The 24665-nt window shown below is 37.4% G+C and overlaps 1 protein-coding gene and 1 pseudogene across 2 annotated transcripts in view; one reads left to right on the plus strand and one right to left on the minus strand.

Moving 5' to 3' along the window:
- The window catches only part of ADGRG7 (adhesion G protein-coupled receptor G7), a 69937-nt gene that overhangs the window by 31681 nt on the left and 13591 nt on the right, over positions 1-24665 (plus strand). For both annotated transcript variants that reach the window (XM_007986039.3, XM_073009608.1), the window contains 4 exons: positions 5028-5374; positions 6090-6186; positions 9828-9983; positions 18107-18263. In XM_007986039.3, the coding sequence (XP_007984230.3) occupies positions 5028-5374; positions 6090-6186; positions 9828-9983; positions 18107-18263 (757 nt within the window). The remainder of the gene's footprint in view (positions 1-5027; positions 5375-6089; positions 6187-9827; positions 9984-18106; positions 18264-24665) is intronic.
- Positions 15120-15587, minus strand: LOC140709764 (glia maturation factor beta pseudogene; annotated as a pseudogene).

Below are 24665 nucleotides of genomic sequence, written 5' to 3' on the forward strand. Positions count from 1 at the left end.
AGAGCAGAAGCAGGCTGTCTTCAGAAAAGAAATTGCTATCTTGATATAATTTACTCTGAGAATTCTCATAAGAATGTAGTGTCTTTGAACTAGATGAGAACTCAGAGATGTACTTATTTTATAGAGGAGGACATTCAGGCCTGGAAAGGCTAAGAAATACACACAAATAAATATATAATTACAAATTGTGGCAAGTGCCTTGAAAGAAAATTATATGCCACTTATTTACAAGTTTGTCATGTAAAATTAATGTGGTCCTGCAGCTCATGAATGCTATAATTGCTTAGTGTTGAATAGAACCATGCCTATCAATTTGTATTTGTAAAGGAAAGAGACATTGCAAACAGCTTTTTTTTTAAAAAAGTGATTTAAAAAATATATCGAGCTTTCAAATGGTGAAATGTTTTCCAAAAATATATGGTTTTCAAATGATGAAAGTTTTTGAATCCCATACCTTAAAATCTAATTTTAAATAATGACCTATAAACAAATACTTCTCTCCACCTTGACCCCTTCATTTGAGGTCCAATTTTGTATCCCAATCATTAGGTTTTGTCACATGCTACATTTTTTAACTGCCTGTGGTCTTTTAGAAGCTCGTTCATTTATTAATTTACTCTGTTTACTGTGTGTTTCCTCTGTCAACTTCACATTTCATGTTTGTTTGGTCTTTCATGACACTGAAATTTTTCAAGCATTCAGGCCAGTTACTTTGAAAAACGTTCCACAATGAAGATTTGTCTGAAATTTTCTTCATGAAGAGATGCAGGTTAATGATTTTGGGTGGGAATACTGCAATCATGGATTTTTTTTTAGTGTGACACGACAAGAAATGCGTATCAGTGTGTCTCATTGTTGTAGGCTGTAAGTTTGATTCCTCGTTGAAAGTGATGTCTGCCAGATTTCCACATTTTTTCCCTGTGTAAATAATAGGTGACTCATGGGGTGCCACTTTGAGGCCGCATGATATCCTGTTTCCCAAAAATCTTTTACTTAATGATCTTGTTGCTCATCCTTACTGGAACAAATTATTACATTAGTAGTTGAAAAATGATGATCTTCTAGTCTATCATTCTTTCTGTATTTGTTTGCTATACTCTTTTGCAAAAAGCATACTTCCCAGTGTAGCCAGAGGGAGCCACTTCATGTTGTTTTGTCACGTCTCAGTCTTTAGTCACTTCCTTATTTCAATCACAGCAAAATGATCATCTTTCACTTTCTGTGCCTCATACCTGAACCAGCCATTTCTCCAAAGAGCCAGAATTGTTTTCGATTCCTTTTCTTCCCCTTTTCACATTAAATGAGTCTCTTGTCATTCATTTAAAAGTTTTACAGTGAGTGCTTATGTTGTAAGGAGCTGAATACAAACCTATGAACAGACAGATAATCTCCTATCTCTCATGAAATATACACTTTTGGGGGGGAGAAGGAAGACATTATAAAAATATATACACAACTGAATATATAGTTACAAATTGTGGTAAGTGCCTTGAAGGAAAATTACATACCATGTAATTACATGTTTGTCATGTAAAATTAAATGCCTCTTAAATTTGTCTCATTATTTGTATTTCTACCATCACCACAGTTGTACTGATGATTATTTGGCCCCATAAGGATGAGTCATAGTTGCTGCATAACCAGTTTCTTTGCCCAAACCTCACTCTTTTCATTTGTCATCAGATTTCTTTACTCCTTCATCAATACGTTTTCTAGCACAATTATGCAACCATAGATGGCACTAAAATTCATCAGGTAACAAAAATAAAAATAAATGCCAGGCATGGAGGTTCATACCTGTAATTCTAGCACTTTGGGAGGCCAAGGCAGGAGGGATTGCTTGAGCCCAGGAGTTTGAGACCAGCCTGGGCAATACAGCAAGATCACATCTCAAACAAGGCAATACAGCAAGATCACATCTCAAACAAAATTTTTCAAAAAAGAGAAAAAACAAAACAAAAATAAAGACAAAATTTTATTGATTTTAAAATCCTGAATTATAAAATTTTCTTTGTTCATGGACAGGTTCCTTATAATAATAATGCACAGAATACAGATAGTCCCCTTCTGACCATGGTTCAACTTACGATTTTTCAGCTTTAAGATGGTGCAAAAGTGATAGCATTCAGGATGTTTCTTGATTTATGATAGGGTTATGTCCCAATAAACCCATTGTAAACTGAAAATACGGTAAGTTGAAATGATGTTTTTAGTTTTCAATGGGTTTATTGGGATGCAATCTCATTGTAAGTTGAGGAGCATCTATACAGTAATAACGTATATAGATAATAACGTAATAAGAAGGGCCAGGCTATTTGAAAATCACCTCTTCTCCCTGTGGATTATAATTGATAAAATTAGATAAAAACTAGAATCTAATCTTACTTTTATATAAAAAGATTCTTTTGAGTACTTTTTGCAGTTCCGGTCATTAAAGCTCTCAATAGATTTAATGAAATTTTGAATTGTCCAGAAACCTCAACTAAAATGTCAAGCAGACGGACTGAGTGCTGTTTGAATGAAAGCTTTTTTATTCAGTGTGGGAATCCAAAGATCAATTGAGGTCATGATGAAACATCATAAAAACATAAAGAATATATAATGGGCAAATAGACTTCATCAAATTATGAGTTATTAAGAATAGAGAGGTACTTGAAGGTTAGAACTTTAGGCATAATAATAAACCTGGGAAATGGTATTTTAAGAGGTCTTGCACTCTGAAAAATCCAGAAGGCTTCAAATGGTAGTGAGTAGAGATTTTATAACTTTTATTGGTGTAGAACTATCTGCCATAGTAGACCTGAAACTGTAACATGCCTTTAAGGGGATATAAGGGGATTGCTTTTAAGCAATAAGGAAAATAACACATGTACAAAAAAGAGTATCATGTCTTACTTTTTAGATCAACTTTACTAAGAGAAATCTTGCATTCTCTGCCAATCTGAAAATACGCATGTGGGCTAGCACAGAACATATACATGAACTACACACAGCACACCATACATACACACACACACACACACACACTCAAACACTCATACTGCCTTGTGAAGATTACTGGTAAACAAGGCTGGCCTGCAGACAAAATCAGAGAAACAGCTGCTCTTTTAGAGCAAAGACATTAGGTAAGCATCAGAAGGGAAAAAAGGCAATTTTAAAGAGCACTTGGTTGTCCACCCAGAAATTATATCTTCCAATAAAGGAACAGTTCTTGGGAATGATTTACATTCAAAGTGCGGTTCAGGACATCTTGACCATCTGACAATCAGCAAGCATTTCCCAAAATGTGGTCCCTGAAACATTAGTCCTGGGGAGATTCTTGATGAAAATAAGGTTCTGAAAATTCTTGCAGAAAAGATACGTGAAATTTTGTTGTGTATAAGCCATTTAAAAAGACAGTAATCATTAGTCTACTTAAATTATAAAGAATAGCATCAGTAACAATAGGCCGTGCAACAAATTAAAAATATTTTTACCTAATTTAAATCTTCATGGAAGCCTCACTCTAAACATAAAGTAAGCTGAATATTACCTAATTTTGTTTTAAAGCTATTACACTGTTATGGGAAATTATTTAAAACTTGTCTTTGGCCTTATTTTAAAAGTGAGTTTTAAAGATAAATTACATTTTAAAACTCAAGAGTTTTTTTCTCTACATTTAAACATGAGTTCATGTACTAATGTGCAATTTTCTGTTATAAAAAATTTTAAAACTCCATATAGGGCCTCTTCTATAGATGCTTGCAAATTTAGAGTAGAACTTATTATCTAGTGTTATATTAAAAAAAACTGCCCCAAAACTCAGTGGATAGGAACAGATATTATTTCTAACGATTCTGTGGCTTGTCTGGTTCGGCTGGGTAATTTTTCTACTGGTCTTGCTGGAGTCTTGCAGTCAGATGGCGGCTAGGCCAGAGTCATCCGGAGGCTCACCTAGAATGCTAGGACAGCTGGATCTTTCTCCCTCTCCATACAGTCTCAGAGGACTTCCACGCAGTTTTTTTTTTTTTTCAGAAAGGTGGCTGGGCTTTTTACACAGTGGCTCAGAACTCCCAGGAGCACAAAAGGGAAAGCTGTCAGAGTTGTAGGACTTTCCCCTTTTTTCAGCTGAAAGCTGGGTTATTGTCACAGGACCATGAAAGATTAGGCTCACAGACGCTTTGAAGGCTAAAAAAAAACAGGGTTAATTGGGTGAAAAGGGAAAAAAAGGGCAACAGGGACTCTCAGCAAAGTGAGAGTCCTGCTAGTACGCCTGCGCAGATTGAATCCCGATACCTCCCGGGAAGAGGAGAGGCCAGGCTCCTCCCCTCTGCAAAGGGCGGGAACTTCCCACAGCTCCACCCCGTTCTCCGAGCACGCTGCTCATTTGGAGGTTCTCCTGGTTCAGCTTTGTACTAGGTTACCTCACCTGGTGGGCCATGTTATGACTTTTATATTCCCCAGGCACTTGTGTCTTTGTGAAGCCTTTCATTCATTAACGAAAGATTAAAAATTATATTTTATTATTGCATTGGTACAAAGATGAATATATTACTATTCTTTGAACTAAGAGTTCTCTGTTTTCTTCTAAGTCTAAAAGAAGTTAAAACATTACTATGGGATACAAACACTAAGCACTATTGTGTCTAATGGTAAGTCGGCCTTGGCTGCCAGGACTTCTGTTGCATCCCATCAGTTACATCAAGGTACAGGCCAGGCTACTGTGAAGGGACTGTACAGGGCTACCTACCAGGAAGTAGAGTTCACTGGGGGTCATCTTTGGAGATTAGCTATCACTTTTGATCAGAACACAGTTTCAAGAAAAGAGACGTCAATCTGTTTCCTTTAACTCATGACTTTGTGGAAATGATAAGAGGAGAGTTTTCTGATGTAATTGAGAAGGTAGATTTACCAGCTGTCCCCACTGGGCTATGAACTGAACTTACATTGGGCAATAATATTCTTTGTTCCCAGAAATTTCACTGCAGTTTGTTTTGTGCAGTTGTTTTGTTTCATTTAATTTTTTATATGCATTTATTTATTTTCAGGAAAGTCAGAAAAACCTCAGTAACCTGGGTTTTGGTCAATCTGTGCATATCAATGTTGATTTTCAACCTCCTCTTTGTGTTTGGAATCGAAAACTCCAATAAGAACTTGAAGACAAGTGATGGTGACATCAATGATATGGACTTTAACAATAATGATGTACCCCAGACCGACACCATTAACAACCCGAATCCCATGTGCACTGCAATTGCCGCCTTACTGCACTATTTTCTGTTAGTGACATTTACCTGGAATGCACTCAGCGCTGCACAGCTCTATTTCCTTCTAATAAGGACCATGAAGCCTCTTCCTCGGCATTTCATTCTTTTCATCTCATTAATTGGATGGGGTAAGTGTTTGCATCTCCCCTTTCTCAGGAATTTAATTTTGTGGAAATCATTTAAATGAACACTTATGGAAGGCCAAACAGTCCAAGGCCTTGATGTAATTAACAGGACATAGAAAGTACAGTGATTGCTAAGAATACGTTCTCTCTAGAAGCTTATACTCCAGTGAAGGAGGCAGACATGATCAAGGCAAGAATACGAGATACATCACAAACTAACTTAACTAACTTAAAAATGTTAATTTCCTTTAACATCTCTTTTTATTAATTTGATTTGAGATTTAGGCCACAAATAATTAATTTCCAGCTACTTTAAAAGAAATGTTTCAAGAAAGACAATCAGAGTGACTCCTTAAGCAAAAATATTTGAAAAATTTATTGGGTTCCAGCAAAAGAAGACTTGTTTCAGGGATATCTAAATTTAAATTTATTCAAGTGACAGAGGAAATATGCCACTGAAACATGACAATTCTGGTAAGAGTTACAAAGAAACTGGACATAAGATTGATATGTAGAGCCATCACTAAAAAGGAAGGGAAAGCACTTGGAGAAAAATTATGTCCACTGTCAACCTACATCTGTAGGATCACTGTATATTGTCCATAGTGAAAACAACATACATCCTGAAGAGGGTCAGATGTATAATTCATGTATGGTCTTTTATAATTAATCCAAGTCTGGATAAATCATTAATTCTATGCCTCTCTTTATCACATAGGAGTCCCAGCTATCGTAGTGGCTATTACAGTAGGAGTTATTTATTCTCAGAATGGAAAGAATCCACAATGGGAGTTAGACTACCGGCAAGAGGCAATGTGAGTTTATATTTTTTTAAATGTCCAATTGTTTGACCTAAGAGTGTAACTGTTTAGTGATATTGACTCCAAGTGTTGCTGTAATTTGCATTTCACTTTATAATTGTCATGTTTAGTGGTAGACATTTCAAATTCCCAAACAACATTATATTTTAAATGTGATGACATGGAAATTTCCCATAAGTCCTTTTGTAAAGCAACTAATCAACTTCTAAATTTATAAATGTGAACTTTATTATGTTAAATTTGTCTTCTTTCATTAAATCTGAAAATCATGATACAATAGGTATTATCCTTAGTAATCCTATATCTTAGTTTTCTCATCCAGAAAATGGGAATAACAATAATAGTAATTCCTGTTCTGGGGTCACTGCAAGGGATCAATCAAGTGTGAAAACATTTAATAACTTGAACACTCTCTATATGTCTCACTCATGTAAACCAATTCTATGTTGATATGATTTTAATGAATAGTTCATGATGATTTCTCATACATAACAAATTCTTCCTGTGATTCCAGTGTGAATAATTAACTGTTGTAACAGAAGCATCTGACTGTATGGCATTTACTTTTTTTGTGTGGGGGAGAAAAGAAAGTGGAGCTGAACTGAGACTCAACTCTTTATATGCATTTCTGCTACCAAATGGCAACTGCTCTTCAATTTATCTTCCCTTCTAATTTTATAAATCTAACTATTCTTTTCTCCAAATTCCACCTGAAGTCCCAAACCAACACAAATGAAAGCAAAACTTTTGGAAATGGGCAAGTACACCAAGGGAAGGCTGTGGTGTCTGGGAACTCACATCTTTCCCAGGGCTGGTCACACCCAACTGTAGGCTGGGGAGCTGACTGCCTGGCCTTATTTCATGCTCCTAGACACTATGTTTGATTACGGTTAAATATCATTTAAGGTTTTAAAATTTTAATGCCACAAGTAGAAATATCTAATTAGAGATACCCAAGTTGCAAATATCTCATAGGTGAGGTAATTCACTTCAAATTGCATTATTAATTGGTGTTAACTCATGCACAGGGCTAGACTCACTCCTTTAAAAGTCTTCAGAAGAAAGAAGCCAACTGACTTAAATTTGTTCACACTGAGCTATAAATAATTAAAGGCAGCTTCTTTCCTGATTACGGTGTTAGTTGTTGGGGAAGATATGAGGTAACTGATAATAAGAGAAGCTGGGGAGAGAGGAAAGGATGTGTGACACCAGCATCCACCTCCTCCTGGACTTTCTCCCCCACCTTCCACCCTACACACATGCCATCAAAGGCCACATTTCTTCAGGATTTATTGAGACCCAGGAGGGATTATTTTTGGTTTTCCTGAGTCATTCTCCTAGCAGTTGCTCCTCAACAGCCTGTGCGCTCCCCTGTTGCTCCCAGTTCTGCCAGTCATCCTGAAATCCCTGACCCAGTTACCTGAAGTACTGCTGTCTCTGCATAGACCCAGTTGCAGGGTAAATGTAGGGCAGGCCACATTCCTCTTTAATGCTCTACCCCTAGTTCTCTGTACCACTACCACGTAGGCCGTTTCAGACATTCGCGAAGGGTTGAGGTTAACATGGGAAATTATAATTGGGGGAAATTTTTCAAGAATTGCTTTTATGCTATAGCTGTCTTTCCCTATGTTCCACGGCAAACTTATCAAGGAGTTAAACACTTAATCTGCATCCAATTATAATGCTCTTCAGACCTCAAGTTCATAGCTATTTGTCGGATCAACCTCCACCATCCTGAAGATAAACTTGGCACTATTTTATTTATGGATGGACTTACTATTGTATCTGTTAGAGGGAAGCATGCCTTTGCATTTTTAGATTCATTATAGAGAATGGAACATCATCTCAGTTTCCTCCTAGGTCATTCAGATTAGAAATATGATTTTCAATACTTTAAAACTATTCCAATGCAAAAAAATTTAGAAATCCTTTGGAATGTATAATAATGGTGTTTTACAAAACTCCAGGGGAAAGAAGATAAAAATAATTGAATGCCAAATATGTGCCATAGCTTCTCACATCATTGTAACACCTAATGGCCTGACACCACCACTTGACTGTTTAATAGACATCTCCTCATCTTCCCTCCCAAACCTGCTCATCTCATCGTCTTCCCCAGTTAATAGTAATTCTATCCTTCTAGGTGCTCAGATTTTGGAGTCATTCTTAATTCCCCTAAATACCACATCCAACCCATCAATAAATTATTTTGCTTTACTTTTAAATATATCGGGAATCAGACTCTTTCTTAACATCTCCTCTCCTGGTCCAAACTACCATATTATTGCAATAGACTCCTAGCTATTAGGTTGGTGCACCAACCTAATATTTCCTACTTTTGCTCATGCTGTTCTCTCATCACTGCACCTGGAGTAATGCTTTTAAAACTCAAGGCAGATCATGTCATGTCTCTCCATGTTGTCTAGGGTACAAGCAATCACCCACAAAGCTCCTACATAATTTGTATCTTTGCACTAATGTTATCCACTTTCTGTGGTTCACCCACACTAGCCTTTTTTTCCTTCTTAAGCTGTCACCTCAGGGCCTTTGCACTTGAAGTGATTTCTGCCTGGAACACACTTCTCCATCATCTACTTCAGGTCTTTGCTCAAATACAGCTTTTTCCGTGAGGTTTTCCCTGATCACTCTATTTAAAATGAAACACCCCTACCCTCCACACACATATACATAGTAATTTCTACTCTCATTACCTGATTTACTTTTTCTCCATGGCATTTGTCACCATCTGATATATTGTGTATTTTATTTACTTTATCTATTTCTCTGCAGTAGAATGTAACCTCATTAAAGAAGGGATTTTTGTTTTGTTCACTGCTAATACCTTGGTGTCTAAAACAGTATCTCTAGCAAATAGTATGTACTCTGTAAATACTTATTAAATGAATTAATTAATTCTTTCAACAATGCCAGTAGGTGGTTACTATTATTCTCACCTCAGATGAGAAAAAAACACCACTACAACCACCACCACCAAAAAAAAAAAAAAAAAAAAAAAAAAAAAACCACCCACAAAACAAAAACAAAACAGGTACAATGAGGTTAAATAACTTTTTCAAACTCTTTTTAAGCATTTAATATTTAAAAAATGCCCATCAATAGGAGACAGTTTAAAGTTACAGTATATTATTTCACTTTTCTAGAGGGTGGAATTCTTGAAAGTCATCTCTTTTTTTTTTTTTTTTGAGACGGAGTCTCGCTCTGCCGCCCAGGCTGGAGTGCAGTGGCCGGATCTCAGCTCACTGCAAGCTCCGCCTCCCGGGTTCACGCCATTCTCCTGCCTCCGCCTCCCGAGTAGCTGGGACTACAGGCGCCCGCCACCTCGCCCGGCTAGTTTTTTGTATTTTTTAGTAGAGACGGGGTTTCACCATGTTAACCAGGATGGTCTCGATCTCCTGACCTCGTGATCCGCCCGTCTCGGCCTCCCAAAGTGCTGGGATTACAGGCTTGAGCCACCGCGCCCGGCCCGAAAGTCATCTCAAATGTATAAAATGCAGAGGGATGTTAACTTTTAGCAGATCTTTCAGGTGAGTGAATGTCAATAATGTTAATAGCACAAGGAACCAGTAGGTATACCTTTCTTAGTCTGCTGAAATAATATTTTTTTTTCTCCACAGCTGCTGGCTGGCAATTCCAGAACCTGATGGTGTTATAAAAAGTCCACTGTTGTGGTCATTCATCGTACCTGTAACCATTATCCTCATCAGCAATGTTGTTATATTTATTACAATCTCTATCAAAGTGCTGTGGAAGAATAACCAGAACCTGACAAGGTAAGATTCCCAACGAATGGGACGCTGCCAGGCAAGGCTCATCCAGCACGTAACACAGCACCATAACACATCCACAGTTCCAGGAGCTTTCAAACTCAGACAATGGCAGGGCTGTGTGGTTCGCAGGAGAGATTTCCTCTTACACTTTGACTCAGGAAGTGGATCTTCTCGTCTTCTCACATCAGTATAGTCTGCTCTCAATATCCTGGGTTTCCACATCTGTGGATTCAACAAAACGAGGATCAACTAAAAACTAAACCTAGACTTCAAGAAAAAAAATTTTCTGCCCTTGTCCTAAATATTTAAGAAATCATATTTGAATAATTAAAGAAATGAGTGGGTTGTGAGGAAATGCTGGTCCCTGGATTTTCATTTTATTAATACAATCCAGTACCTGTTGGCTGTATTTTACATGTATTGCTTGAATTACACAATAGCACTAAAATTTCTTATTTATTTTATTTTATTATTATTTTTTGAGACAGGGTCTTGCTCTGCCATCCAGGCTGGTGTGCAGTGGCACAATCACAGCTCACTGCAGCCTTGACTTCCCGAACTCAAGCGATCCTCTCCCCTCAGCCTCCAGAGTAGCTGGGACTACAGGCACACACTACCATGCCCAGCTAATCTTTTTCTATTTTTTATAGTGATGTAGTCTCTGTCAAAAAGAGGCTGGTCTGGAACTCCTGGGCTCAAGTGATCCTCCTCAATTGGTTTCCCAAAGTGCTCAGATTACAGGCATAAGCCCAGCCTTAAATGTTTTAAATTAGTGGCAAAGATACAAAAATTTGGAGAGCTCACTTAAAAATTAAATTTTCGGCAGGGCACAATGGCTCATGCCCGTAATCCCAGAACTTTGGGAAGCCGAGGCGGGTGGATCACCAGAGCTTGGTAGTTTGAGACCAGCCTGACCAACATGGAGAAACCCTGTCTCTACTAAAAATACAAACTTAGCCAGGTGTGGTGGCACATGCCTGTAGTCCCAACTACTCGGGAGGCTGAGGCAGGAGAATCGCTTTAACCTGGGAGGCGAAGGTTGTGGTGAGCCGAGATTGCACCATTGCACTCCAGCCTGGGCAACAAGAGCGAACTTCATGTAAAAAAAAAAAAAAAGAAAAAGAATTGAATTTTCTCTTGAAAAAATTGGAATATCTGGCCACTCTAAGCTGACATTCCCTGCAGGGCTCATGTGCTTTCTGATTTACCAGTTCATATCCATGCTGCTTCTCTCCTTTCTATAACCTTTCTGGCTCCAAAAAGCATTTTCATTGTCATCCCTGCTATACAACAAGAACATTCAGTTGGAGAGACAAAAAGCAGAAACTATTAAACACTTATACTCTACCCCTCCTGACCCCATCTCCATAGCATAAATTGACGAGAATACAGTGCTAATGAAACTATGAGTTCAGATTTAATTCTATAAGATTTTGCTCATATTTAAGTAGACTTAATAAATGCAGGCACATCTGTGAGCTTATAGCAAGCTTACAAATAGATCCACTTAGTGTGACCAGATGAGTAAAAGCCACCATCTTTAGTGGGACTATATCTTTTGTTTCTTTTAATGCTAACATTTTAATTAAACCAGTACAAGCACCATGCTTAACAAAAGACTGTCCAAAATAAACATGCAATATGAATTAGCAGAGATTGAAACCACAGCTTAAGAAGTTGTGCCAGTTGTTGGTTTTTTCAAATGATGACAGAGAACTGTTAAAATTCACAAGACTAAACCATTAATGTTTCCAGTCTGCCGAATGAGATTATATTGGACCATCGAAATCAGCAGGAACTGCCCTGTCATGTTAATGATCTCAAACAATATTCAAGTAATTATATTTATATGAATTATACTCCAAAAAGCAAGAAAATACAATTTCACGAGTTTACTGTGTATGAGCACTGATTTGAAATGTCAAATGGCATAATAAAAACAAATTTCTCAAGAATATTCAGCTTGGGACCATTGATTTTAAGTGGCCTAGAAGATTATTACATTCTTTCAGAAACACAAAATAAGATTTGTCCAGAAATGTTTGAAACACATCCTCACAAAAGTTGTTCATGGCTCAAACTCTACAGATTCCAGTATTATCAGTTTATTGAACAAATAGGGAAAGCAACCATAGTAAGAATACTTGAATTTATAGAATACAAGTTACCCTCCGCTTCCACCAAATAACAGCATTTAAACTCTTATGAAAATATCTATTCATCACTTGTCCGCATATGGATGAATGGCATTGCTCAGGTTTTAGAAGTAGTTCAAACATTTTTTAAGTACACCTTCCTTAATATCTGTATGGGTTGGGGGGAAACAGCCAAATTTAATTTGGCAATAAACTCCCCTAACTGGAAATTTTTAGCTAAAGTGTCAGACAAGGATGTAGTTTATGGCTACATTTGACCCCGAAAATAGGAGATAAAAAGGGAGGGAAAAGTACTGACACACATTTTGGCGCACAGATTATTTAGTAATGACAGTAAAAAAATTTAGCTACACGCTCTTAAACAACAGTATGTTTAACTGCCCTAGGCATTTAGTAAACTTTTAGAACTAGACAATTTGCACATTTATTTTAGAAGTCAATTAAACTAAAGCAGTCAACCAACTTTTTTCCTAATATAATTGCATCAATACCAGAACAAAGTGATCACTATTCAAAACTCAGACATTTTGGAATTTCAGCATACTAACCTGAGAAGTTTTCTTCATATGTATTTTTTGTTGTCATGGAAGCCACACTAAATAATATTGTGATTACTAGTTGATTTTATTTTGACATTAGATGCTATGCAGAACTTATGCAGGGCTAACAATTTCAACACTAACGCTGACTTAGAAGACCATGAAGGAGGGTCCCAGGAAAAAAGTTGCTGCCAAAAAGGAAAGAAAGATTAAAACTGAATGGGAATGGTTGCATCAGAAAGATACGGAATGTAAAAACTGGAATTATGAAACCTGGAGTTATTATTTGGGGAATGGTAGAAAAAAGACACTAAGTAGGAAATATACTTGAAAAGAACAATGCAAACTTTAGTAAAATGAAAGGGAAATCTATACAAATATTTGAGAACACTTTAGAGCATGAGATTTGTCAATCTCCCCATAGAACAGATGAAATAAAAATGTGCTACTGATCCTCTAACCTCAATCTGTTGTGTTGCAAAAAAGATGTTATTGACTAGGAGTCAGGCAAGCTCAAAAAAGCATGGTTTATCACAGCTCTTTGCTCCTGTTAAAGAGAGTAGGGGAACTAAAAGTTCTAATGTACGGCAGGTCAATATTATCTGACATTATGGAGGACCTCCAAATTTAAAAATAAACAAAACTAAAACATGCAAGACAAAATAAGGAACTTCATTTAAAAATACATTCTTGTGGCACTAGTTTCTCTTATTGCTGCAAACCAGGTGAAACAAAACCCATTTCCTTCATTCAGAAATATTAAAAACACTCTCCACTCACTTGGATTACATTTGCATTTCTACAGAATTATATGCATGTTTTTCTCCAATATCAAAATACCTGTTTAAAGAATTGTTAAACTTCCTGGGTGAGTTTTCTCTCTCTCTGGAAATTGGAATAAAGAATCTTTTCCCACCAAGAACCAAAGCAAACACCTACTCTAGAACTTCCTCATCTCCAACTAACTTTCTGTTTCTTCCTGACTTCTAAATTAGTGAAGCCAAAGTTGGGAACAGAAGATGTTCTATTCAACATCATGAAAATTCCAACTATCTTTGCTTCTCACAGAAACCTCAAAAATAAAATGCAAAGAGCACATGAATGGAAAACATGCCAAAATTTAAATTTTGCTAGTTTTGAGATGACTAAGATGTTCTTAATGTAAGAATTAACTCACCAAATTTGGTTAGTCTTTAGATTCTCTAGACCTATTATCAAATTCATATTCAATGGTTACTTATATATTTGTTTCTACAAGTATGCCAAATAACAGAATCCTTGCTTCATGCCAAGAATACCATCATCTAACAAGACTGGTTTAGTTAACTCTTCAGGCAGCCAGTTCAGAATATCTTCTGACATTTAGGATATAAGACGTGATATTATTGTTTTAACGTTATTAACTATGGACAAAGTTTAAAGATTTTTTTTCCTATGGCACAAAACTAATCACAATATACCCAAAATTATAACTCTCGACTGCCATATACTCACCAATGCAAGCAGATAGTTGGAATTTTAAAAATATGAAGTTGATTTTATTATAAATTTCAGATATACACATTAGAAAATTATTTTATTTGGAATCTTTAAAAAAGTATTAATTTCACCAAATCTGGAATACTGGCAGTGTAAAAGTCTTAAACTAACTTTAAAACTAACAAATCAAAGGCACATTATTAACACATTTAAAATAATTAGTGTTCATTAGTGACATTAAGTGGTGCTTTAGAAATGAAGTGTTATTAACCTAGATGCAAAACTGTTTAGAAATGACATAAAAGGAATGAAGCCCTTGATTATTACAACCCACCAATTTCTAAGACTAAGATACTATTTTCCATAAGAAGAAAAGCTAACAGTCATAATTCTATCATAAAATCTAACTCCCCAACCTTAAAAATTAGTGATTGATGAACATAGTTTCTAGATTTGATTAAAAAGATACAGGAAACCAAACAAGATACAGAACTGATCAATGTACTTGTGATGCAGGTTACACTACAGTCAATTATTCATGGCTCAATACTGGGTCACTCAAGTCTTTGACCCCAAATTAATTTCAATGATTTGACAAGTGATAATACGCTATTTTCATAAATAAACTGCTAATATCCAGTATTTGTCAAAAGGAGGCAACTGTTGTCTCTCACAATCTAATATATGCACATTCCAATGGTGTCTGTAAATAGTAACAAATTCTGAATCATAAGGTATAGAAATTAGTCACAAGAGTGCAAAAAGTCCCTGGAGAAAAGCAATCCACCTAACAATTACCAATACAAGCAAACACCATACAAAGGTTCATTACTATGAAGATGATTTCCTCTTGGTTCAAACTTTGCACAAATGAAGAATTTTTCTTTACTGCAGAAAACAGACTGTAAGTAACAGTGCATTTTTAGACACAAATAAGTATTGATGTGTGGTTCCAATATGGTCAGGTTAATACATAAATACTTTGGAAACACAGAAGTTCACATTAGTGGAGAAATCCAAGTTTATCACTTAACCATTCTTCAGTTAGGTCTTCCATATTTCTTATTTCAAATACCTTGGTTAGTTCAGCTCTCTGGGCTAGCTTATTCTTACTCCCAGCATACATCATCTGTTGTTCAGGCTTACGTCCAACAGAACTGGAGAAAATAAAGCACAAAGGATATGGAACTCTCCCATCCATTATGTTGATATTTATAACTATACACAGTGAAGTGAGGTTGTCGTTCAGGCAGTTCATCTTCAAGTTCATCTGGTGAAATACCCTCGAGCTCCTCATCCAGTACCACCTGGCGTTTATCCTTGTCAATTTTCATTATAATAGCAGCATTGTTCATTTCTTGGTCAAAATGAAACTTTCTCAGCTTTTCCACTAAATCTTCAGCAACATTACAAACCACCAAAGACTCACTCATTTCCTTTCAGGCTGTCAGCGGCCTGTTGCCTTCACTTGGGCACCTTTTTCTAGTGGGACTATATCTGAAATATGTACTTTACAGATCAAGGGTAAATATCATTCTTCCTGTGTGAATGGTAGTTCATATTCAGGAGAAATATGGTAAAAACTATTATCACTGATAAACATTAAAAGTGTGTTTACTGAACATAAGTGGTGAGAGTGGAAAGAAAAAATAGTATGTTTAATAGCAATGCAAAGAAACCTTGGTAAAGGCTTCTTTACCTAATTGCGCATTAGGATTTATTTCCTTCATACAAAAATTATCATGTTTGGCCAGATACCAATTAAATTTGCATTGCTAAATTTTGACTGATAGACTGTGGTTCATAAATTGGCCTAGTTATAATGACAAGCAGACTGTGATTTAATTATTTAACAAATAACTTTCATGTGTTCAGTAGCTACATAACAAATTGCCCCAAAACTTAATGGTGAAGAATGACAAATGTTTATTATTTGCCATGAGTTGAGTGTTGGCTGGGTAGTTCTGTCTTGACTGGCTTAGATGCTTATTAACGATCTAGGATGACTCACTTTTTTTTTTTTTTTTTTTGAGATGGAGTCTCACTCTGTCACCCAGGCTGGAGTACAGTGGTGCGATCTTGGCCACTGTAACCTCCGCCTCCTGGGTTCAAGCAATTCTCTGCCACAGCCTCCAGAGTAGCTAGGATTACAGGCATCTACCACCACACCTGGCTAATTTTTTTTTATTATTATATTTTAAGTTCTGGGTTACATGTGCAGAATGTGCGCTTTTGTTACATAGGTATACACGTGCCCTGGTGGTTTGCTGCATCTGTTAACCCATCACCTACATTAGGTATTTCTCCTAATGCTATCCCTCCCCTACCCCCTCACCACCTGACAGGCTCCAGTGTGTGATGTTCCCCTCCCTGTGTCCATGTGTTCTCACTGTTCACCTCCCACTTATGAGTGAGAACATGCAGTGTTTGGTTTTCTGTTCTTGTGACAGTTTGCTGAGAATGATGGTTTCCAGCTTCATCCATGTCCACGCAAAGGACATGAACTCATCATTTTTTATGGCTGCATAGTATTCCATGGTGTATACGTGCCACATTTTCTTAATCCAGTCTATCATTGATGGACATTTGGGTTGGTTCCAAGTCTTTGCTATTGTGAATAGTGCCGCAATAAACATACGTGTGCATGTGTCTTCATGTGTCTTTATTGTAGAATGATTTATAATCCTCTGGGCATATGCCCAGTAATGGGATGGCTGGGTCAAATGGTATTTCTAGTTCTAGATCCTTGAGGAAGCACCACACTATCTTCCACAATGGTTGAATTAATTTACACGCCCACCAACAGTGTAAAAGTGTTTCAGGCGCCACTAGGGTATGGGAAAAAAAAATAGAGCTCCGTAGCTAGTTCGGTGTCTGCCCAATTGGCCGCCCAGTTTTGTGCTTGACACCCAGGGCCTTGGTGGGGCAGGAACTGGAGGGAATCTCCTGGTTTGTGGGTTTGGAAGCCTGTGGGACAAGCGCAGTATCAGTGCGGGAGTTCTTCAGGCTCAGACCCTCAAGGCTTCCCTTGGGTAGGGGAGAAAATTCCCCAACCCCTTGCGCTTCCCAGGAGAGGCGACACCCCACCCTGCTCCAGCTGGCCCTCTGTGGGCTGCATCCATTGTCCAATCAGTCCCCGTGAGATGAACCGGGTACCTCCGTTGAAAATGCAGAAATCAGCCGCCTTCTGCGTCAGTCTCGCTGGGAGCTGCAGACCGGTGCTGTTCCTATTTGGCCGTCTTGAATCCTTCATGACTCACTTTTATGTCTGGTGGTTGGTGTTTGGTTGGTTTTAGTAGCAACTGCTCAGTTGGGAAAGCTCATCTCTGCTCCATATAGTCTCTCATCTGCCATTAAACCAGTCCAGGCTTCTTAATATAGTGGTCTCAGGGTTCTAAAGAGGTGTAAGGGAAGGCAAATTAATAAACAGATGCTTTCAAGTCTCTACTTGATAAATTTGCTAATGTTCCACTGGTCAAAGTAAGTCACATGGCCAAGTCCACGATCCAGGGGCATAGACTTTCCATAAGAGGAAGAAGATCGCTCTGCATCTAACTAACCTTTCTCTCCCACATCAACTTAAGGCTCAGGAAGGTCCAAGGTGCCAAAAAGGGGATTCCTCCCTTGGCTGATCTGTGGTAATACTCACAACATTGAAATTCCATGTCAGTGAAGAAGTTGGTTCTTGAAATTTGCCTGCTGTGGTATTAAGGAGCTGTGTTTGCCTGAGGTTTTAAACAAGTATCAATGTAGTCAAAATAAAACTTGCTAAATCAGATTTTCTCCAGAGTGATGTAAGACTTAGCATCATTTTTCCACCTGGGGCTTAATATTGTTAAGTGAACAATATGTATGGGCAGCTGAATATGCATTCTAAATAGGAGAGTAATAATGACGTCGATGAGTAAAACCCTAATGAACTACATTATTTTTCTTGTTTTCTTTCACCTAGCACAAAAAAAGTGTCATCCATGATGAAGATTGTTAGCACATTATCTGTTGCAGTTGTTTTTGGAATTACCTGGATTCTGGCATATCTGATGCTAGTTAATGATGATAGCATCAGGATCATCTCCAGCTACATTTTCTGCCTTTTCAACACTACACAGGTATGGTGTGGATTAGAGTGAAAGTAGCAGAACATGCGGTGGTGGAGATATCACCTTGACCCATTCCTTAGTAACCTTTAAGAGATTATTTAAAAAAAAACTAGTGGGTACATAGTAGGTGTATATATTTATGGAGTACAAGAGATATTTTGATACTGTCACAAAATGTATAATAATTACTTCAGGATAAAAGGGGTACCCATATTCTCAAGCATTTACTCTTTATTTGTGTTACAAACAATCAAATTACACTCTTAGTTATTTAAAAATATACAATTAAATTATTATTGACTGGCTGGGCATGGTGGCTTACGGCTTATAATCCCAGCACTTTGAGAGGGCAAGATGGGTGGATTGCCTGAGGTCAGGAGTTCAAGACCAGTCTAGCCAACATGGTGAAACCCTATCTCTACTAAAAATACAAAAAAATTAGCTGGGTATGGTGGCATGCGCCTGTAATCCCAGCTACTTGGGAGGCTGAGGCAGGGGAATTGCTTGAACCAGGGAGGTGTAGGTTGCAGTGAGCTAAGATCACCCACTGCACTTCAGCCTGGGTGACAGAGGGAAATTCTATCTAAAAAAAAATTATTATTGACTATAATCACCCTGTTGTGCTGTCAAATACTAGATCTTATTCATTCTAACTATATTTTTGTACCCATACCCATTAACCATTCCCACTTTCCCTTCCCCTCACTGTAATTCCCAGCCTCTGGTAACACTCATTCTACTCTCTATCTCCAGGATTTCAATTTTTTAAACTCTTTAGGTCCCAAATAAGTGAGAATGTGCAAAGTTTGACTTTCTGTGCCTGGTTTATTTCACTTAACGTAATGACCTCCAGTTTCATACACGTTGTTACAAATGACAGGATCTCATTCTTTTTAATGGCTGAATAGTACTCCATTGTGTATATGTACTGCATTATCTTTATCCATTCGTCTGTTGATGGATACTTAGTTTGCTTCCAAGTCTTGGCTATTTTGAATAGTGCTGTGAAAAACATGGGAGTGCAGATATTTCTTTGATATACTGATTTCTTTTCTTTTGAATATATATCTAGCAGTGGGATTGCTGGATCATATGGTATTTCTATTTTTAGTTTTTTTATTATTATACTTTAAGTTCTGGGGTACATGTGCAGAACGTGCCAGTTTGTTACATTGGTATACATGTGCCATGGTGGTTTGTTGCACCCATCAACCCATCATCTACATTAGGTATTTCTCCTAATGCTATCCCTCCGCTAGCCCCCAACTCCCCAGCAGGCCCCAGTATGTGATGTTCCCCTCCCTGTGTCCACATGTTCTCATTGTTCAGCTACCACTTATGAGTGAGAACATGCAGTGTTTGGTTTTCTGTTCTTGTGTTAGTTTGCTGAGAATGATGGTTTCCAGTTTAATCCATGTCCATGCAAAGACATGAACTCATCCTTTTTCATGGCTGCATAGTATTCCATGGTGTATATGTGCCACATTTTCTTTATCCAGTCTATCATTGATGGACATTTGGGTTGGTTCCAAGTCTTTGCTACTGCAATAAACATACATGTGCATGTGTCTTTATAGTAGAATAATTTATAATTCTTTGGGTATACACCCAGTAATGGGATTACTGGGTCAAATGGTATTTCTGATTCTAGATCCTGAGGAATTGCCACACTGTCTTCAACAATGGTTGAACTAATTTACACTCCCACCAACAGTGTAAAAGTGTTTCTATTTCTCCACATCTTCTCCAGCATCTGTTGTTTCCTGACTTTCTGATGATTTGCCATTCTAACTGGTGTGAGATGGTATCTCATTGTGGTTTTGATTTGCATTTCTCTAATGACCAGTGCTGATGAACTTTTTTTTTCATGTATTTGTTACCTTCATAAATGTCTTCCTTTGAGAAGTGTCTGTTCATATCCTTTGCCCACTTTTTGATGGGGCTGTTTGTTTTATTCTTGTAAATTTGTTTAAGTTCTTTGTAGATTCTGGGTATTAGCCCTTTGTCAGATGGATAGATTACAAAAATTTTCTCCCATTCTATAGGTTGTTGCCTGTTCACTCTGATGATAGTTTCTTTTGCTGTGCAGAAGCTCTTTAGTTTAATTAGATCCCATTTGTCAATTTTGGCTTTTGTTGTCATTGCTTTTGGTGTTTTAGTCATGAAGTCTTTGCCCATGCCTATGTCCTGAATGGTATTGCCTAGGTTTTCTTCCAGGATTTTTATGGTTTTAGGTCTTACATTTAAGTCTTTAATCATCTTGAGTTAATTTTTTGTATAAGGTATAAAGAAGAGGTCCAGTTTCAGTTTTCTGCATATGGCTAGCCAATTTTCCCAACACCATTTTTAATTTATTTTATTTTTACTTATTTATTTATTTTGTTTATTTTTTTATTATTATACTTTAAGTTCTAGGGTACATGTGCATAACGTGCAGGTTTGCTACATATGTATACTTGTGCCATGTTGGTGTGCTGCACCCATCAACTCGTCAGCACCCATCAACTCGTCACTTACATCAGGTATAACTCCCAATGCAATCCCTCCCCGCTCCCCATAATAGGCCCCGGTGTGTGATGTTCCCCTTCCCATGTCCAAGTGATCTAATTGTTCAGTTCCCACCCATGAGTGACAACATGCGGTGTTTGGTTTTCTGTTCTTGCGATAGTTTGCTGAGAATGATGGTTTCCAGCTGCATCCATGTCCCTACAAAGGACACAAAGTCATCCTTTTTTATGGCTGCATAGTATTCCATGGTGTATATGTGCCACATTTTCTTAATCCAGTCTGTCACTGATGGACATTTGGGTTGATTGCAAGTCTTTGCTATTGTGAATAGTGCCGCAATGAACATACGTGTGCATGTGTCTTTATAGCAGCATGATTTATAATCCTTTGGGTATATACCCAGTAATGGGATGGCTGGGTCACATGGTACTTCTAGTTCTAGATCCTTGAGGAATCGCCATGCTGTTTTCCATAATGGTTGAACTAGTTTACAATCCCACCAACATTGTAAAAGTGTTCCTATTTCTCCACATCCTCTCCAGCACCCATTGTTTCCTGACTTTTTAATGATTGCCATTCTAATTGGTGTGAGATGGTATCTCATTGTGGTCTTGATTTGCATTTCTCTGATGGCCAGTGATGATGAGCATTTTTTCATGTGTCTGTTGGCTGTATGCATATCTTCTTTTGAGAAATGTCTGTTCATATCCTTTGCCCACTTTTTGATGGGATTGTTTGTTTTTTTCTTGTAAATTTGTTTGAGTTCCTTGTAGATTCTGGATATTAGCCCTTTGTCAGATGAGTAGATTGCAAAAATCTTTTCCCATTCTGTAGGTTGCCTGTTCACTCTGATGGTAGTTTCTTTGGCTGTGCAGAAGCTCTTTAGTTTAATTAGATCCCATTTGTCAATTTTGGCTTTTGTTGCCATTGCTTTTGGTGTTTTAGACATGAAGTCCTTGCCCATGCCTATGTCCTGAATGGTATTACCTAGGTTTTCTTCTAGGGTTTTTATGGTATTAGGTCTAACATTTAAGTCTCTAATCCATCTTGACTTAATTTTCATATAAGGTGTAAGGAAAGGATCCAGTTTCAGCTTTCTATTTATGGCTAGCCAATTTTCCCAGCACCATTTATTAAATAGGGAATCCTTTTCCCATTTCTTGTTTTTCTCAGGTTTGTCAAAGATCAGATGGCTGTAGATGTGTGGTGTTATTTCTGAGGGCTCTGTTCTGTTCCATTGGTCTATATCTCTGTTTTGGCACCAGTACCATGCTGTTTTGGTTACTGTAGCCTTGTAGTATAGTTTGAAGTCAGGTAGTGTGATGCCTCCAGCTTTGTTCTTTTGACTTAGGATTGTCTTGGCTATGCAGGCTCTTTTTTGGTTCCATATGAAATTTAAAGTATTTTTTTCTGATTCTATGAAGAATGTCAATGGTAGTTTGATGGGAATAGCATTGAATCTATAAATTACTTTGGGCAGTATGGCCATTTTCACAATATTAATTATTCCTATCCATGAGCATGGAATGTTTTTCCATTTATTTGTGTCCTCTCTTATTTCCTTGAGCAGTAGCTTGTAGTTCTCCTTGAAGAGGTCCTTCACATCCCTTGTAAGTTGGATTCCTAGGTATTTTATTCTCTTTGAAGTAATTGTGAATGGAAGTTCATTCATGATCTGGCTCTCTGTTTATCTGTTCTTGGTGTATAGGAATACTTGTTATTTTTACACAGTGATTTTGTATCCTGAGACTTTGCTGAAGTTGCTTATCAGCTTAAGGAGATTTTGGGCTGAGACGATGGGGTTTTCTAAATATACAATCATGTCATCTGCAAACAGAGACAATTTGACTTCCTCTTTTCCTATTTGAATACCCTTTATTTCTTTCTCTTGCCTGATTGCCCTGGTCAGAACTTCCAATACTATGTTGAATAGGAGTGGTGAGAGAGGGCATCCCTGTCTTGTGCCAATTTTCAAAGGGAATGCTTCCAGTTTTTGCCCATTCAGTATGATATTGGCTGTGGGTTTGCCATAAATAGCTCTTATTATTTTGAGATGTGTTTCGTCAATACCTAGTTTATTGAGAGTTTTTAGCATGATGGGGTGTTGAATTTTGTCAAAGGCCTTTTCTGCATCTATTGAGATAATCATGTGGTTTTTGTCATTGGTTCTATTTATGTGATGGATTACGTTTATTGATTTGCACATGTTGAACCAGCCTTGCATACCAGGGATGAAACTGACCTGATCATGGTGGATAAGCTTTTTGATGTGCTGCCAGATTCAGTTTGCTAGTATTTTACTGAGGATTTTCACATCGATGTTCATCAGGGATATTGGCCTGAAATTTTCTTTTTTTGTTGTGTCTCTGCTAGGATTTAGTATCAGGATGATGTTGGTCTCCTAAAATGAGTTAGGGAGAATTTTCTCTCTTTCAATTGTTTGAAATAGTTTTAGAAGGAATGGTACCAGCTCCTCTTTGTACCTCTGTTAGAATTCAGCTGTGAATCCATCTGGTTCTGGACTTTTACTTTTTTTTGATTGGTAGGCTGTTAGTTAATGCCTCAGTTTCAGAACTTATTATTGGTCTATTCAGGGATTTGATTTCTTCCTGGTTTAGACTTCGGAGGGTGTATGTGTCCAGGAACTTATTCATTTTTTCTAGATTTTCTAGTTTATTTGCATAGAGGTTTTTATAGTATTCTCTGATGGTAGTTTGTATTTCTGTGGGATCAGGGTGATATCCCCTTTATCATTTTTTATCGTGTCTGTTTGATTCTTCTCTCTTTTCTTCTTCTTCCTTTTTTTTTTTTTTTTTGACAGAGTCCTGGTCTGTCATCCAGGCTGGAGTACAATGGTGCAACCACAGCTCACTGCAACCTCTGCCTCCTGGGTTCAAGATATTCTCCTGCCTCAGCCTCCCAAGTATCTGGGATTACAGGCATGCACAGTCATACCTGGCTAATTTTTGTATTTTTAGTAGAGATGGGGTTTCACCATGTTGGTCAGGCTAGTCCCGAACTCCTGACCTCATGATCCACCTGCCTTGGTCTCCCAAAGTGTTGGGATTACAGGCATGAGCCACTGCACCTGTCCTCTTTTCTTCTTTATTAGTCTGGCTAGTGGTCTATCTTTTCAAGAAACCAGCTCCTGGATTCATTGATTTTTAAAAGGGTTTTTTGTGTCTATCTCCTTTGGTTCTACTCTGATCTTAGTTATTTCTTGTCTTCTGCTAGCTTTTGAATTTGTTTGCTCTTGCTTCTCTAGTTCTTTTAATTGTGATGTTACAGTGTCAATCTTAGATCTTTCCTGCTTTCTTTTGTGGGCATTTAGTGCTATAAATTTCCCCTAAACACTGCTTTAAATGTGTCCCAAAGATTTGGGTACACTGTGTCTTTGTTCTCATTGGTTTCAAAGAACATCTGTATTTCTGCCTGTTTTTATGTCTGCCTGTTTTGTTTCTGTTTTTATGCCAGTACCGTGTTGTTTTCATTAGTACAGCTGTGTATAATTGGAAGTCAAGTGATGTGATTACTCCAGTTTTGTTCTTTTTGCTCATGATATCTTTGACTATTCTAGGTCTTCTGTGGTTCTACATAAATTTTAGGATCATTTTTTCTTTTTCTGTGAAGAATACCATTGGTGTTTTGATAGAGATTGCATAGAATCTGTAGATTGCTTTGAGTAGTGTGGACAGTTTTAAAATATTGATTTTCCAATCTATGAACATGGAATCTCTTTCCATTTTTTGTGTCCTCTTCAATTTGTTGCATGCAGATTTCAGCGTTTTCGTTGTAGAGATCTTTCACTTTTTTGATTAAGCTAATTCTAAGGTATTGCATTTTATTTATTTGTAGCTTTTGTAAATAGGATTGCTTTCTTAATTCTTTTTTTTTTTTTTTTTT

This window comes from Chlorocebus sabaeus, chromosome 22, assembly GCF_047675955.1.
Source record: "Chlorocebus sabaeus isolate Y175 chromosome 22, mChlSab1.0.hap1, whole genome shotgun sequence".
NCBI classification, from domain to species: Eukaryota; Metazoa; Chordata; class Mammalia; order Primates; family Cercopithecidae; genus Chlorocebus; species Chlorocebus sabaeus.